The 17,165-nt window shown below is 37.8% G+C and overlaps 1 protein-coding gene across 1 annotated transcript in view; it reads right to left on the reverse strand.

Annotated features, from left to right (window-relative positions):
* The window catches only part of LOC138174764 (transmembrane protease serine 11C-like), a 130,333-nt gene that overhangs the window by 63,161 nt on the left and 50,007 nt on the right, over window positions 1-17,165 (reverse strand). The window contains exon 5 of the mRNA XM_069105048.1: window positions 9,585-9,748. Coding sequence (XP_068961149.1) covers window positions 9,585-9,748 — 164 coding nt within the window. The remainder of the gene's footprint in view (window positions 1-9,584; window positions 9,749-17,165) is intronic.

The raw sequence follows: 17,165 nt of genomic DNA on the forward strand, positions 1-17,165 counted from the left end.
TGTGTGTGTGTGTGTGTGTGTGAAGCATCTGAGGCCGGATCCGAACTCAGGTCCTTCTGACTCTGGGGCCTGTGCTCTACTCACTGCGCCACCTAGCTGCCCCCCCCATATCTTTTCAATGGCTGTGCCTTCATACCTGAATTTCATTCCTTAGAAGGGAAGAGACAAATATCAAGATATTGAATATTGGCAGAAATTAGGAAGACAGAAGGTCTAACAGGATTTTGTATCTAAATTTTTTTTTAAGAAATAATAAACCTGATTTTGGACATATAAGATGTTGTATTATCTTTATATTTGACGTATAGCGTTAACATATCTATAACATCTCCTTTGTAATTTGAACATTAACCTTAACCCAGAAGGAGTTAGGTTAAGGTAACCTTTTAATGTTACATATTATTTTATTTTTTTCTGCATTCTTTCAAGTCCTTAGTATATGTTTTCTATGTAGATAGTGATCCTTAGAATAATAATACATTTATTATTGATAATTTTTAGATTATATGGAAATCATATAATTATCATCACTGACACTTTCATAGCAATTTATCTTCATCTTTGGAACAGTTTTGTGAGATGGAAATGTGTTACAGATATTATCAACTCTGTTTAATAGATGATGAAATGTCTCATAGAGTTTTAATGACTTGGCTATTGGTGCGCAAGTGGTAAGTATTGTAGGTGGGATTTGAAATCCAGCCTCTCTAAACTCCAAGACTACATCAATATAAGATTTAGGAAACTGTCTTTCTATTGTGATTCCAATGCAGATCAGAACAAGAGTTGACACTTCAGAATAAGTTGACACTTAAACTAAATGTGAGTTGACATGTCAACTAAATCCTAGTGCTTTACAGACTTGGAAGATAGTATTATTTCTCGGGGTAGGCAGCCTGCACAGGCACTGTGCTCAGGGGCAGACCGGGAAGAGGCCTGACCAATGAGGGGGGCAAGTCATCCCACCAACCACAAGGGCCACTACCAGGCTTTTCACCAAAGGGCTGGGACTGGAAAAAGCAAGGTAAGAACCAAATGCAGGGCCCCTGTCCAAGAGAGCAAATACTCCTGGGACTACCACTCCGCAGCCCAGAAATTTAAAAAGCCCCTATCAGGACCTCCAAGGACTAGGATGGCAGAGTGAACCTTGCCTGCTCCAACTCCACCCCCTCTGACCCTGAAAACATAGTAATTATTGCCCCAGGGCAAAACCCTCAACAGTAAAGGCTTGGGAACCCTAGAGGAAGGGCATGGCTAGGGCCCTGCCTCAAAATGGTTAGAAAGCAGACTACAAAGACTCTGGAGTCCTACTATCTTCAGAGGTAGGAACCAAACTTAGAGGGAGACAATGTGGAATCCACACCCACAGCTGAAACATCAACAGGGACCAGGTCCCAAGCACAGAAAGCTCCCTAGATGAGCTCAAAAGGAACTTTGAAAACCAAATGAGAGAGATAGAAGACAAAATGAATAATTCTTTTAAAATCAAAATTTCAGAATTAGAAAAATATTATAATGAAGGAAACAGCTCCTTAAAAAGAAAAGTGTATGATATGGAAAAGGAGCTCCAAAAACTAACCAAGGAAAATGATTTGCTAAAAACCAGAATCAACCAAATTGAAACAAATAACTCTATGAGGAACCAAGAATTAGTCAAACAAAACAATAAGAATGAAAAATTAGAAAAAGAGGTAAAACATCTCAATGGAAAAATAACTGACCTGGAAAACAGATCCAGGAGAGATAACCCGAGAATCATAGGCCTACCAGAAAATCATGATGAAAAAAGATAGTATTATTTCTCATGGGACATTAGGAGAAAGAACCCAATGTACTTTTAAAATGTGTTTTGGAGTCAAAGATTGTGCAAGGTGTGAAGTTTTGTGTTTTCCAGTTTGGTCAGATAAACAAGGACAAATTAAGATGATACATTACTCTTAGATTGAAAATTTACTGCATTTTTTCACCTTAAAAGGGAAGTAACCTTACAGAATCAAACAAAAAAAAACACACCAGGGTTCTATCTGTTATGTATGTATGTATGTATGTATGTATGTATGTGTCTATCTTCTATCAATCATCTATTTCTATCTCTCTTTATCAATTTCTTTCTCTCTGTGTCTCTCATTTTGCTAATTGCCAGAAGTTATTTTTTTTAGCAGAGAGAATGTTTGCATTCCTCATTATGGATGAATTTTTCAGCAGATAGGAGTTTTTGATTTTTATGAAAATAGTTAAACCCAATAACCAAAAGCTCACACACACACACACACCAAACCAAAAAAAAAAACCTAACCACTCCTCTCCCATTAGAAATTAAAAAGAAAAAGTCACATATCCCCTTCAACACAATCTACTGCTGGGTATCAGCTATCTTTGTCTTCTTCCGAAAAGTATCACCAGAGAAAATATTCTGCACCCTAAGCTCAAATATATTCTAACCAAAATGAGACTTCTTATTGGTTATTATAGAATCTTTTGTTTTAGTAAAATTGAAGTTAACAAAAACAGTTATTATTCTATGACTACTGATGCTACTGATATTAATTAGTAAAACTTTCATTTAATCTTTAGTCACTTCTTCCATTGACTTCCATATAGTAAAAATGGTCCTACATTGAGCATGCTTTATTTAACATTCCAGATTTTATCACTGGCAGTAGGAAGACTTTTTGCTGTTACTTTACCTCATTAGTATTTTTTTTAAACAAATTTCTATCTGCTTGTAGTTTCTAGAGCATAGGCCTGATCATGTCAGTCCCCTGCTCAAAAATCTTTGCTCCCCATTTTGCCCCTAGGATAGAATCCAAACTTCTCAATTTACTCTTCACACTCTGACTTCAGCCTATTTTTTTTGACTCATTTCTCTTAGTGTACTCTACATTCTAACCAAATTGCCCTATTGCCTGCCTATGAACCGATAATTCTGTTTCCGGACCTCAGATCTTTGCATAAATTGGCCCCATTACTACAGCATACAAGCTTTCTTTGCTTCCTCTTCTTAGGCTCCTTAGCTTTCTTCAAGGTTCAGATCAATTGCCACCTTTTATGCAAAACCTTTCCCAAGCTTTTTATTTGTTAATGTTCTCTCCCTCTTTGATTTACCCTGACTTTTGTTGTTCAGTCATTTCAGTCACGTCTGTCTCTTTGTGACCCAATTTGGGTTTTCTTGGCAAAGATTCAGGAGTGGTTTGCCGTTAACTTCTCCAACTCATTTTATAGATGAGGAAACTGAAGCAAATAGGGTTTTAAGCAACTTACCCAGTATCTCATAGCTAATAAATGTCTGAGGCCAGATTTGAACTCAGGAAGATGAGTCTTCCTGACTTAAGGCTCAACACTCTATCCACTGTGCCAACTACCTTTCTGCATCCTGACTTTATTTATCTCTACACTTAACCTCTGGATAGGATGTAAGTTCTTCAAGGGCAGGAACTGTTTTTCATTTGTATCTTTGTATATGCACAGTGCCTTGCATATAGTAGACTCTTAATGAATGTTTATTAAATCGAATTTGAAATGCATAGGCTTACAAGCCTACATAGGAAAGCCTATTTGATTCCTTCATAGAGTTTTCTCCTACTAAGCAGCAGGAGGTACAGTAAGTATATAGAACAGTTTTACGTTTACTTACTTTTTGATTTTTCTGTTATGTTCAGTGGAAAAGGAGGCATGGGAGAATGCATAGAGAGACTCTGGCCAAATGACTCATCAATCAGTGCTCTAAACCACTCTCAATAGATTCTAAGTTGCAGGAAACAGTGCTCATCTGCATTGATAGAGATAATTTCCTCATTTGCTAACTTCCTTTATCAATGAAATCATAGGTACAGTTTCTATCCCTATGACAGGTTGAATTTAGCAAGGACAATTTGAGAGTTATCATGGTATTGTGGATAGTACATGGAGAGCTGGTCTTAGAGCCAGGGAGAACTAGGTTCAGGTCTTGTCTCTGACATGTCCTGGCTGTGTGACCCTGGGCAAGTCTCTCCTCCTCTCAATGCCCTATAATTTTCAAGTTATCAGCCAGTCTGTATTGGTAAAAGGATTTTTAAAAAAATATTTATTTATTTTGCTTTTTGGAGGGGGGAGGGCAGGGCAATTGGGGCTAAGTGACTTCCTCAAAGTCACACAGCTAGCAAGTGTTAAGTGTCTGAGGTCACATTTGAACTCAGGTCCTCCTGACTGCAGGACCGGTGCTCTATTCACTGTGCCACCTAGCCTCTCCAGGCTATTATATATATTATATATAAACTCTCCAGGAGTTTCTTATAGTAATGAAATCAATAGGTCTGATTGAAAAAAAATCATAGGTTGTAAATTTTTCTAGCATGGGAACCTTCTTTTCTCTGTGTTTTATAACCTATACTCCTTGTCCTGAACACACCATTTATGCTATAGTTACAACTAATGATTGATGGCACCCTGGATAACTATTGTTGCAGTCCTGATTGATCACTGAAGTAGGAAGCCTAGAAAACCAGTGACTTGCCCAGGGTTACATATACACCAAAAGCCATAATAAAAACTTCTTGTCTCCTAGTTCCTAATCTATACTTCTGCTCGTGGAAATGAAATTCATTCTTACTCACTTTTAAAAAATGTTCATCTATGCATTAAGCTAAACAGTAACTAATATAATAATGAACAATAACTAAAACAATAATAAATCAAATGTTCCTGGTGTTTAAACCACACCTTAATAGTAGGTTAGGTACCCACATGTGAATCAAGAGAATTTGTCTTTGTTAATGCTCTGTATAATATGGGACCCTCAGTGCTACAGATAATGATAAAACAGTATAGAATCAATTCAAATATTAAATAATTAGTGTCAATAAACTTTAATTATTGGTACACTTAAATTGCAAAGGCAACAAGGATTATAATGGAAAGGGAGAATCTATATCAGATCTGTGAGATATGTATTTAAAATGACATTTTAAAAATACTTCTAGGCATTCATTGTACTTTAGTGACTTAAGGTTTACTGGACAAATCTAGTAAGAACCACAGATAAACAGTATTGACAGAGTCAGTCTCAGCCATTCTTCTGCAGCATCATGTAGTCCTCATTGATTTTTACAGGCCAATGATCTAATAAGGTACAGTCCATACTATTTAATTTCAATTATTCAATTCAGTTCATGAAGTATTTATTAAGAATCTATTATGTGCCAGACCTAGATCCGGACTAGACATACAAAGACAGAATCAAACAATCCTTATCCTTAAGTAACTCCCTGGGAGGAAGTACCATACATTCTAATAGGTATATACAAAGAAGATACAAAACAAATTCAAAATAATTTTAGGGGGGGGTCATTGGTCATCCTCAAAACCTGGGGGAATAAATAAGAGTCTTTTCAAGGAGGTAGATTTGAGTCTTGAGGGAAGCCAGGGAATAATGTGCAGCTTGGCTGGAATGATAGATTAGAACCAGATTTTGCAGGGCTTTATTCTAAGCTGAGGAATTTGTATTTGATCTAACAATGGAAACTTTTAATTTTTATTGTGCAGATCATCCACTTTGCAGATTATTTTTGAACATTTATTCATCCTTAGCAATTAGCCCCCTTTTCTGATACATCTCCCAACTATTTATCGCTATATTGTCAGGGAAATAAACTTAATATATACACATATGCATATGTGTGTACATATATGTATGTGTGTGCATATACATACAACACACACATAAATATATATACACACACCCATTTTGGGGGGTGGGGTCTGGACTTGTGATTTTCCTGGTGAGAAAATTCCCTCTATTAATGTAAACATGCAACTTTTCTGCAGTTATTTTGCCTGGGACAACAAGATGTTAAATGATTTCCTCAGGGTCCCACAACCAATACAGTTCAGAGACAAGACTTGATGCTTGGTTGTTTTGACTCTGAGAGCAACTCTACCTCTCAGAACCAATTTTGGTGTAAGCAAAATATAATTCATATTGCAAGTCTATGGTTAAAGAAACATGGGCCCCTCCTAACTTCAAAGCCGACTTTCTATCCACTTTAGTGCATTCCAAAACAAGAGTTGATGCTGATATGAAACCATTTTGTAATTTCTGCTATATAAACAATTCATTCTTTCTCTTCTATCTTTTATAGACAGAAAAGTCACAATAACAATAGCAGTAATAATATCTTTTTTTTGTATGTGACAATATCATTAATCATCAGTAGGTAATGCATTTTGAGGTTTTGCTATTTTTTCTAATGGTAGTTGGAAATTCATGCTTTCTTGCTCTTTGATCCATGAACTTGTCAGGGCTAGTGGCATACATTATCTCAAACAGCTTATTAAAGGTTCAAACCCACCACCTTATCTTACAGAGTACCAGGAACTAATCCTATACAGTTCAATCTAAAAAGCATTTTAAAAATACCTTCTACATACATAGTACTGGGCTAGGTGCCGGAGAGGTGAAAACAAAATGATAAATAGTCTTGCCCTCAAAGAGCTTATATTCTAGAGGAGATAAAACATGTAAAGAGATAAATACAGACATAATTTTTTGAGGAGGGAGAAAGCACTAGCAACTAGAAAGGTTAAAAAAGGCTTCTTTTTTTTTTCCTTTTTGGAGGGGCAATTGGGGTTAAGTGACTTGCCCAAGGTCACACGGCTAGTTTTGTGTTAAGTGTCTGAGGCCACATTTGAACTCAGGTCCTCCTGACTCCAGGGCCGGTGCTCTATTCACTGTGCCACCTAACCACCCCTCAAGAAAGGCTTCTATTAGTGCTGGCACATGAACTAAATTTGAAGGAAGCTAATTCTGAGAGGTGGAGCTTAAAACTTGAAATGCAATACTGAATTTGGAGAACAGCCAGGCAGCCAGTTTGGTTGAAACATAGAGTGTGTGAAGTTCAATCAACCTGGAAACATGGAGTCAGCTTGTAAAGTTCGTTAAATGCTAAGTTGAGGAGTTCATAATTTATCCTGCAGGCAGTAAGAATGCCTCTAAAGGTGTCTGAGTAGGTCAGAGGTGTTTTAGGATGATTGTTTTGATAATAATGTGGAGGTCAGATTGGAAAGGGAAGAGTCCAATAAAAAGTGTTGAGATTGGCCAGGGGGAGGTCATGAGGGTCTGAACTAAGCTTGTGATCATGTGAGTGAAGAAAGAGGAGATAGGTTATGGGAACAGAATTGATAAGACTTGGCTGCATATGAGATAGTGAAGGAGAGGCAAGGGTCAAGAATAACTCCAAGGTTTTGAACCTGGGTAACTGTAAAGATGATGGAAACTTCAACAGAAATAGGGAAGTTTGGAGGAAAGGTGAATTTAGAGAGAAGACAATGAGTTCTGTACTGGACATAATAACAACATCTACCATTTAGATAGGATTTTAAAGTTTACAAAATACTTTACATATATTATCTTGTTTGATCTTCACAATGATAGTGTAAGGTAGATTCTATTATTATCTTCATTTTATAGATAAGGAAACTGAGGCATAAAGAGGTTAAATGTCTTGTCTAAGGTCACAGACACTAAGTGTCTTCTTGAGGTTGAAATGCTTATGGGATATATAATTGGATACTAGCTCAGACAACAAAATTTAGTTAAAAGTAGCTAATAAGCTGCTATTATACTAACCTTGGCTAGTTAAATAAGAAATCATCAAACATCTAAGCTAGAGAATAACTTGATTGGAGTCGAATAAGTATCACCTTTTCTGATGAGAATCACTTTTGGGGCAATTTATGGTTCAATGGATAGAGCACTGGGTCTGGAGTCAGGAAGACATAAGTTGAAAATCTGGCCTCAGACACTTCCTAGCTGTGTGACCCTAGGTAAATCACTTAACCCCTATTTGTCTCAGTTGCCTCAACTTTAAAATGAAGATAACTGTTTCACAAGATTGTTGAGAATCAAATTAGATTCTTAGAAAAGCTCTTAGCACAGTGCCTGGACCACAGCAGGCACTACTGAATACTTATTTCCTTCCCCTTCCTTTCCCACCTCTCCTCTTCAATTATACCAAGTTGTATAAATGAATAATGTTTCAGTTTATATTTAGTTAAGGTATTGGCAGAACTGATTTAGCCAATGACTGAGTTCTATATTGTCTACCAAACTGAGAGGCAACATGATAGAAGGGAAAGAAGATTGGACCTAGGGCAGAGAACTGAGTCTGCTCTAATTGGCTTTGGCTTTGGGTCAAGTGCTCACCTTTTCTGAGCCTCAATCTTCTCATCTGAAAAACTGGAATAATAATACTCATCTGGCTTGGGTCTTCACTTGGTTGTGGTGAGGAATAAATGAAGTAGGATATGCCTAAATGCTTTGATAATTTAAAAAATATGCTATAGTTACATAGGCCAGGTTTTTGATTCTGGTATGTCTATGAAACCAGTCAATTCCAGGAGACTTCAAAATATTTGAGAGTGGAAGTCTAGGAGAGATGAATATTTTGGAGGCACAAAAAGCATGGTTTAAGAAATAACTTCTGTCTTCTTCAAACAACCATCACCACCAGCATTTGTAAATGTTATATTTCCATTATATTCAGAGGTTAATAGTAGCAGAAGATCGATATAATCATCATCTCTAGAAACTATTTGCTCTCCATGTGATTCATGAAACTTTAAATAGCTGAAATTTGTTGTTGACTTTCTTTGCTTTCCTCATTTCTGTACTATGGGAGCCTTGTAGTTCCCAAAGTGCAAATCCATGGCCAATGTTAAAAAAAAAAAAAAGAAATTTTCAGAAAGTAATAGCTGCTGGAAGTAGTGGCTTGAGTGGGAAGAATCTCCAGGGACTTGGTTTGAGAGTTATGTTTCAATAACAAAAGGGGGTCATGGAAGAGGCAGGCTCATTTCTCCTTCATTGTTCCTTTTGGTGTATCATGTGAATAAGTCCTTGAGGTAGATTTTTGGTGAATACTTTAGTCAATTTTGTCTTCCTGTTAAAGAAGGGAGCATACTTTCTCTCCTTGGACAAATTTGTTGAAGTCAGGGAGATGAGAGCTTGATTTATGCATCAGTGTTTAAGAATGGCTCTTTTGTTAGTATGTAATCAAGGACTCTTTTAATTGAGAAGTAGAAGTGACAGCAAGAAATTTTGGCACTATAAAGCAATATAGGAGCAATATGATTGGGAGCATTGACATGCATATTTATGTATAAATATTGTGAATTTTATAGCAGCTCCATTTTTGTGGGTGGTACTATTTTTTTTTGGGGGGGGGAGTATGCAACATTAGTCCAACAGTGGTTGGATAGGGTTAGGAACTGGATATGTGATTTCAGTGGTATCGAGAACTCCCAGTGAGAAAACTCCCTCTACCAGTGTAGGTCAGAATCTCTGCAATTTCTGTTCTTTGAGAGTTACCTAGGGGTTAAAACCTTGTCCATGGTCACATAGGCAATGAATTCCAACCTCTGTGCCAGAGGCAGGACTTGAATCCAGGTCTTACTGGCCCTAATAACATCTTTCTAAATATGCCAAACTGCCTCTGGACTGAAGATAACCCCCATTAAATAAGCCAGTATATGTAATGAGAAAGTTGCTGCTCCCACTTACAAAGCAAAGCTAAACATATTCTAACTACATGATAGAACTTTAAAAGGCTTACCTGAAAGTTGAAATGAGGAAGAATCTATGCATAATGATCCAGTGTCACCTATCAGCTTCTGAAGTAAAATATTTCTTGCTCTGTCTCGAAATATTGCTGCATTATTGTTGTAACAGGACTTAAACTTCAGTACCACATCCACTATTGTTTTACCATTGTCCTCTCTGTAGGAATTTAGCAGAAAAATGAATCATGTTATTTCTGTGGTCTTACCATTGTTATCAGAGCTTTTCCCCCCTTGCAATACTACAGTCCTGACACTCATTGCTTACTTGACTGAGGGAGGAGCTAATAAAAGGAAGTTAATCAATCAATAAACATTTATTAAAGACCTACCATGTGTCAGGCATTGTGCCAGGCACTAGAGATAGACAAAAAAAAAACCAAAAAGACAAACAAAAAAAAGACCCAACCAGTATTTGCTCTTAAGAATATCTTCTTGCTCTTTGTTACTAATTCTCCATGGATTCTCAGTAAAGACCAGTAGAAGAGTACTATTTTGATTTTTTAAGTTAGCTGATGTGTAATTTCTTCCACTTATGTCCTATTTTAATCCCTCAACATGATATAGATGTAACTCTGGGTTATTGGAGGCTTAATTAAAGGAATTAAATCTTCACTAGGTTCTATCTTGAGATACATTTTTACACTGGGGAAAGAGCACTGGATTTGGAATCAGAGGAACCAGGTTCAGATCCTACCTCTGACATACTACCTATGTGATATTAGGCAAGTCACTTAATTTCTCTGAGCTCTAGTTTCATCATGGATTTAAACTTGATGGCCTCTGAGATCCCTTCTAACTGTGGGTCTATGATTTGCAATTCTATGAATATGGATTCAGTGATGTTTGTTGTAAAAGTCTCAGCCTCACTGAATATGGAGAGGCTCAGTAGCAGAAATCTGGCCATCAGATGATGACTTTTTTTGACCATGGCAACTGTTAAGGAGTTATGATCATACCTTGGTTGAGGGAGCACATATTAGTCAAGAAAGAGGAAACCTTTCCTCTAACAAATTGAGGTTGCCCTTCATATCCTACTTACTGTGCTTAAAGGAACCAAAAAAAAAGGTTGTCCTTTCTAATAATTAGAACATTTTATAAAGTCACTAGCTTCCATTTGCTCCAATCTAATGCTGAAGGAATGATTCTCTTCAGTGAGCTTTAGAGTTTCTTTTTCCATCTGGCAAGTTTGGCCTTTAAGGCATTCTTCTCCTCATTGTCTTTTTGAGCCTCTTTTGCCATTTGAGTCAGTCTGTTTTTTAAGGTGTTATTTTCTTCAGTCAGGTTGTTGACTCTCATTTCATAATTTTCTTGCATCGTTCTCATTTCTCTTCCCAATTTTCCCTCCACTTCTGTTATTTGGTTTTCAAAATCCTTCTTAAGCTCCTCTGTGGCCTGTAATCAGCTCATATTTTTCTTGGAATCTTTTGGTGCAGGAGTTCTGACTTTGCTGTCTTCCTCCTGTTCCATGCTTTGATCCTTTTTGTCCCCAAAATAGGAATCTAATGTCGGATTACTGTGCTTCCTTTGCTTGCTCATGTTGCCACTCAATTACTTGACTTTTTGAGCTTTTTGCCACAGTAGAACTCTGCTACCAGAGAGGGGATCTTTGTCCCAAATTTCTGGGGTTTTCACAGCTGCTGCAATTATTAGTTGGGTGCCCTCTCTGAAGCCTCCACCTGCTCTGGGAAACTGGTCATGTACCCTAGGACCTCCACACTCGAAAGTGATCCAGATCCAAGCAGGTTAAAGCAAGAGCGATTACCCCTCAGACTGGCCACTTGGTCCCCCTACAATCTGCAGGCCAGGAGATTGGAAGCAGCCATGTGGCAGTGGCTGCATGGCCGCCATGCCTCAGCTGCTTCTCCCACCAGGAAGTAAATGGCCAGACTGCACTCCTGAACTCCCAGTTCCCAAAGTCCACACTTTACTGACCTCTCATTTTGTCCTTAGCATCTATGGGTTGATAATTCTGGAAACTGCCACAGCTGCTGGTGATCTGAAGTCCCTCCAGCTGGCAGCTGATTGTGCTAAAGGCTAAGGCTAAAGCCAAGGCTAAAACCTTGGCTCATGTAGGACTGGGCTCTGCTCCCAGAGTGCTGTGCTGGCTCCTTCCTGCTGGCCTGCTGGGCTGTTTTCACTGGGAAGTTAGCTCCTCTCTTTCATTTTGTAGGTTCTGCAGCACCTAAGTTTGTTTAGAGTCATTTTTTATATGAATTAGAGGAGGTGGAAGCGGGAGCTGAGCATAAGTCCTGTTTCTACTCCACCATCTTGACTGCCCTCTATTTAGAATATTTTGTAATCTGTACTTGTGTCTAGAGATAATTTAATCACAACACAATCTCAAATATTAAAATAGATTCTGTGTACTAACCAATATAGAAGTTTTCTCAAATAATACAGATTGAAACCTATCTACACCTGCCCATCTCATGTGATTTGCCTATATTCCCTTATAAGTTCATCATAGAAGGTTACCCAAAATGCTGGGGACTTCCTTAATTTGTACTAATATAACAAGGGTCCAATGACTGCAAAACTGTCATCTATAACTCTTTCCATTTGTCTACCTCATCTTTTCTTCCTGTCATACATTTCCTTAAAGACACCTTTTACCCCTGTTCTAAATTTCTCAACATTTATATGTTGCAGCCTACTCACACACCCCCTCCCCCTTTATAATGTTGTTCTACTTGTTCTGCTCACTTCACTCTGTATCGGTTCATAGAGGTTTTTCCAGTTTTCTCTGAAAATGTCCATTTTGTTATTTCACATGGCACAGTAATTGTTCATCTCTCATTTTTGAAGAGGATCAATGACATCACAGGTGATGATATATATATATGTATATATATATATTATATATATGAATTGGATTTCAGTGATACAGAGTTGCCCAGTTGTCAGCTTCTTTCTTCCTGTCTTATCAAAGTCTGGTGGCAGGACAACAGTACCTATTCCACAACACCTATTCCAGACACCTCATAGTTGTAGGAACAAATAGTTCTTATCATCCATTCTACCAGGGAAAGTCTTCATATACTTCTGGTAGATACCCCCCTAACTCACTGATAGCTTTGAGGTCTGTCAGTTATCCTCAACCTGGTTTAGCTCATCTTCTGAGATGGTTTACTGGAGTGTAGTTGCTGTGTATGCTAGTTTCTTGGAGCTATAAGTGAGAGGTGGGTGAAGGTAGACACCCAAAGTAGATGAGCTGCCCTAAAAAGGGCTTGACAAGCCCTCATACCAGATATGTCAGTCCTCCTTGAACGCCCTATACACTTCAGCACAATAATATTCTATTATATTCATATACTACAATTTGTTTAGCTATTTTCCAAAAGGAAGGTACCTACCTTACCCCAAGCTTCTAAGTTTTAGCCACTGCAAAAAGAATACTTATAAATACAGTAATATAAATATAACCCCTTTTGATCATATAGGTCCTTTTCTTTCTTATTCAGTCTCTTAGGGTATAGACCTAGAATAGCTGGGTCAAAGGGCTATTTACAGTTACAGTTTAGTATCTTCTAGTGCATAGCTAAAAACTGCTTTCCAGGGGCAGCTAAGTGGCACAGTGAATAGAGCACTAGTCCTGCAGTCAGGAGGACCTGAGTTCAAATCCTACCTCAGACACTTGACACACTTACTAGCTGTGTGACCTCGGGCAAGTCACTTTAACCCCAATTGCCTTGCCTTCCTCCCTCAAAAAACAAAACAAACCAAAAAAATCGCTTTCCATAATAGTTGGACCAATTCAGAGTTCCATCAGCTGTGTACTAGTATGTCTCTTTTCCACAGCCCTCCTAGCATTTGTCATTTTCCTCTTTTGTCATCTTTGCCAATCTTGCTGTGTGTGTGAGATGGAACCATTTTGTTGTTCAGTTTTTTCGGTCATGTCCAATTCTTTGTTCACTAATTATTAGTGATTTGGGACATTTTCCCTTGTTTATTGATGGTTTAGATTTCTTCTCTTGAAAACTACCTGTTGATATTCTTTAACTGTCTATTTATTGGGAAATGACTCTTAATCTTATTAAAACAAATGAGTTCCTTACATATCTGAGATATGAGATCTTTATCAGAGAAACTTGTGGCAAAGATTTTTTTCTAAGTTGTTTCTCTTTAACTTTTAACTACATTAGATTTGTCCACACAGACACTTTTCAATTTTATTTCATTGAAATTTTCCATTTGATCCTGTGAGATCCTCTCTATTACTTGTTTAATAACAAACTCTTCTCCTATCCATAGATATAAAAGGTAATTTCTTTCTTGCTTCTCTAATTTGTTTATGATGTGACTATTCAGATCTGGGTCATTTTTTCCATTTGGAGCTTATCTTAGCATATGATCACAGCCACCTCCAAAGCTTCTACATTACCCTCAGTGTGATAATCATTTTAAAATCTTCATACTGTCGTATTCAATGCCTTACTGACATACAGTAGCATTAAAAAAAAATATTGGTATTAAAAAGATGGACCTAGGGGTGGCCAGGTAGCACAGTGAGTAAGAGCACCGGCTCCAATGTCGGGATGACCTGGGGATCAAATCTGGGCTCAGACACTTAGCACCCACCCAGAAACACCTGGCCGTGTAACCTTGAGCAAGTTACTTAACCCCAATTGCTTAGGGGCGGCCAGGTGGCTCAGTGAGTAAGAGTACCGGCCCCAGTGTTGGGATGACCTGGGGATCAAATCTGGGCTCGGATACTTAGCACCACACCCAGAAATAACTGGCTGTGTAACCTTGAGCAAGTTACTTAACCCCGATTGCTTTAAAAATAACATAAAATAAAAAAATAAAAAGATGGACTTTTATTTCCATGGAAAACTTGGAATCATTAGATGGTCTTTGCAATTTCCTGATGGTATTCTCTTTGTCCCATTCAGTTTTAGGCTACCTTGTTCAGAAATACATTGTGATATATGAGCTCTGAAGATTGTCCATTCAAACTCATGTCATAATCTGGGTAATTGACATTCTTCATCTACTTGGCTATTTCTGTAGTGCTATGCACAAGCAGCTTTCTATAAGAATGCTACTGTGAACAGCTTTTAAGGTTCTGATTATACAGTATAGTGATCACTCTATTTATTCCATAACAATCAAAGCAAAACTTTCACAGAAAATCAAGGTACAGCATTCACAATATTACAACTTATCACAGAAAATCACAATATAATATTCACAACATAGTCTCAAGGTACAATAGTCAAAGTCTTCCACTCATGGGGCATCTAAGTTAACTCAAGCAGTCATCACTTATCAGTAGTCTCAAAGTACCACAAGTCTTCCACTCTTGGGGCAAAGTCTTGATTAACTCAATCAGTCAATTATTCAGCAATCAATTACTAAGTATCATACACAAAACCCTCCACCCCTTAGGTCACTAGTAAACTATAATTCCATAATTACTCAGTACCTAAGGAGAGGTCTTTTCATCTTGACTTGGGGTCTGTTCTCAGATTCCCTGCTTCAACCTGGATTCACCAGACTGTCACCTGGGTTTACTGGCAGACAGCTCCCAATTTCTTGTCCAGCTCTCTGGGTAAGTCCTGCTCCACACTGAAGTTCACAGGTCTGGTCCATGTCAGATTCCTCACCATTTCTGCTCCAGGGAATTCAAGGCTCAGCCAAGCCACAAACAAAGTCTCAGCATCCCAGTCATGCCTCCTCAGTCACCTGGGCTCCTGGCTTCTGGGCTCCTGGCTCCTGGGATCCTGTTCAGAAGAAGCTCTACCACCACAAGTTCTCAGGAAATTCTGGCTCAGTTCTCCATTCTCTCTTCTGTAGCTGCTGTGCCACCAGATCCTGGTCTCAAGAAAACTCTGACTGTGCCTCTCTGGGGCTTTTCCTTATATACACACAGCATTAGCTTCCTGTTTCAGCCAACCTCTTCCTGTAACATCAGTAACAGGAGACAGGAGTTCATACTGTTTCCCCAACAGAGGCTTGATGAATTACTAAGTGCTAAGTACCTGCTACTTTTGCCAACACAAAGGGATCTTCAAATTCAAAATTATATTACCATTACAATTCCTACGTGGATGGTCATGCTTAATGCTTTTGAGAGGTTACAGAAATTTTCCAAGAGTTTCCATGATGTTACAGTGCTTGAGGCAACTGGCACAATGTCATCTAAAAAGAGGAGCCAATGGAGAACTTAGCCTTCCATAGAGAAAGCTTCTTCAGCTTAGACTTTATTCTGTATCTCTTCCATAACAGTGTTAAATATCTTTAGCAAATATATATCTTTCTATTTTATTCTTCACCCAAGTTTATAATCAGAGGGCCAGCAATGAAGTTATTTATATTGTTATGGTTATAAGGAATCTTGAATGATTTTGATATATGGATGGGAGAAAACCTATTGATGAAGAACTATAAGGTAGAGTTTTCTACTACTGAATCAAATGCTTTTCCAAAAGTAATAAACTATAGATACAATGAGATACTGTATTTGTTATGTCTTTAGCTAATTATTAAATGTTAAAGATGTGGTCCATTGGTTAATATTACTTGTGAAAGTCCATTCATTCTCTGCTAACTATCTTTGGGTAGATGCCCGCATTCAAGTATAGATGACTCAAATGAAGATTTGTATATGTGGGAGACCAGACATATTTTTATATAGTTGTTGTTTTCTCAATAACCTTTTAGGAGTAGGGAGGATTTTAAATAATATCTGAGGTTTTTTTTCCCATCCCTTTGCTATCCTTTTTGATACTTTGAATATGGATGCTTTGGCGCCCTCACCAGTGTGTATCCTCCAGCATGGACCTCTTCTAAATACACGTGATGCAAATTGTATGCAGTTCCCATCTTTTCTCTCTTCTTTTCGATTTCTACTTCCTGTACAAATAATTCTGGTACTGTGATATTAGGTGTTAAATGTGGTAGTCTCACAGTCCCATGGTTGGTGAAAGTAGTTATAACAACTTTACAGATCTTTTCCTTTTTTTATTATTATATTGATTTCCTTCCATGTTTTGTCCTCATGTCTGTGCGATGACTTTGCTTAGTTAGATCTCTTGCCAAGATTTCTTTTAACTGGTTTTATCCGATACTACTTCTGTCTGAATTAAGAGATGATACTACTCACAGTCTTCCATCATTCTTCATAAGATTTTAGAAAACAAGTTTTTATTCTAAACTGCTATTTCCTTTTGCCTCTATGTGTCTCCACTTGGCAAAAACAACAAATATTTGCTGATTTTTCTGATATCTTTTGATATTCTTGTCATGGTAATAGAGCTACAATGTTTAAACATCGGTATAAAGTTATTATAATTGGTATCACTATATTTCTGCCATTCATTCCCATTTTTCATTACTACTGAAATTACTTGTTTAAATAGTTCAGGATTAAGTTGCTTCAGCTGAACACTGTCTTTTTTTCTCTGAGATTGGGTCTCCCTTTCTTGCCTAGGCTAGATGTGAAGTCACAATTCACAGTCTTGATTCCACTATTAATCCACATGGGAACTCTGACCTGCTCAGTTGCTGACCTGATCAGATTTGCCCCTGCTTAGGCAGCCTAATGGCACTCTGACTCCTGAGGGCTTTCCATG

This window comes from Petaurus breviceps, unplaced genomic scaffold, assembly GCF_028583685.1.
Source record: "Petaurus breviceps papuanus isolate PSGF00001 unplaced genomic scaffold, PetGlider_PUasm1.0 76, whole genome shotgun sequence".
Classification (NCBI taxonomy): Eukaryota; Metazoa; Chordata; class Mammalia; order Diprotodontia; family Petauridae; genus Petaurus; species Petaurus breviceps.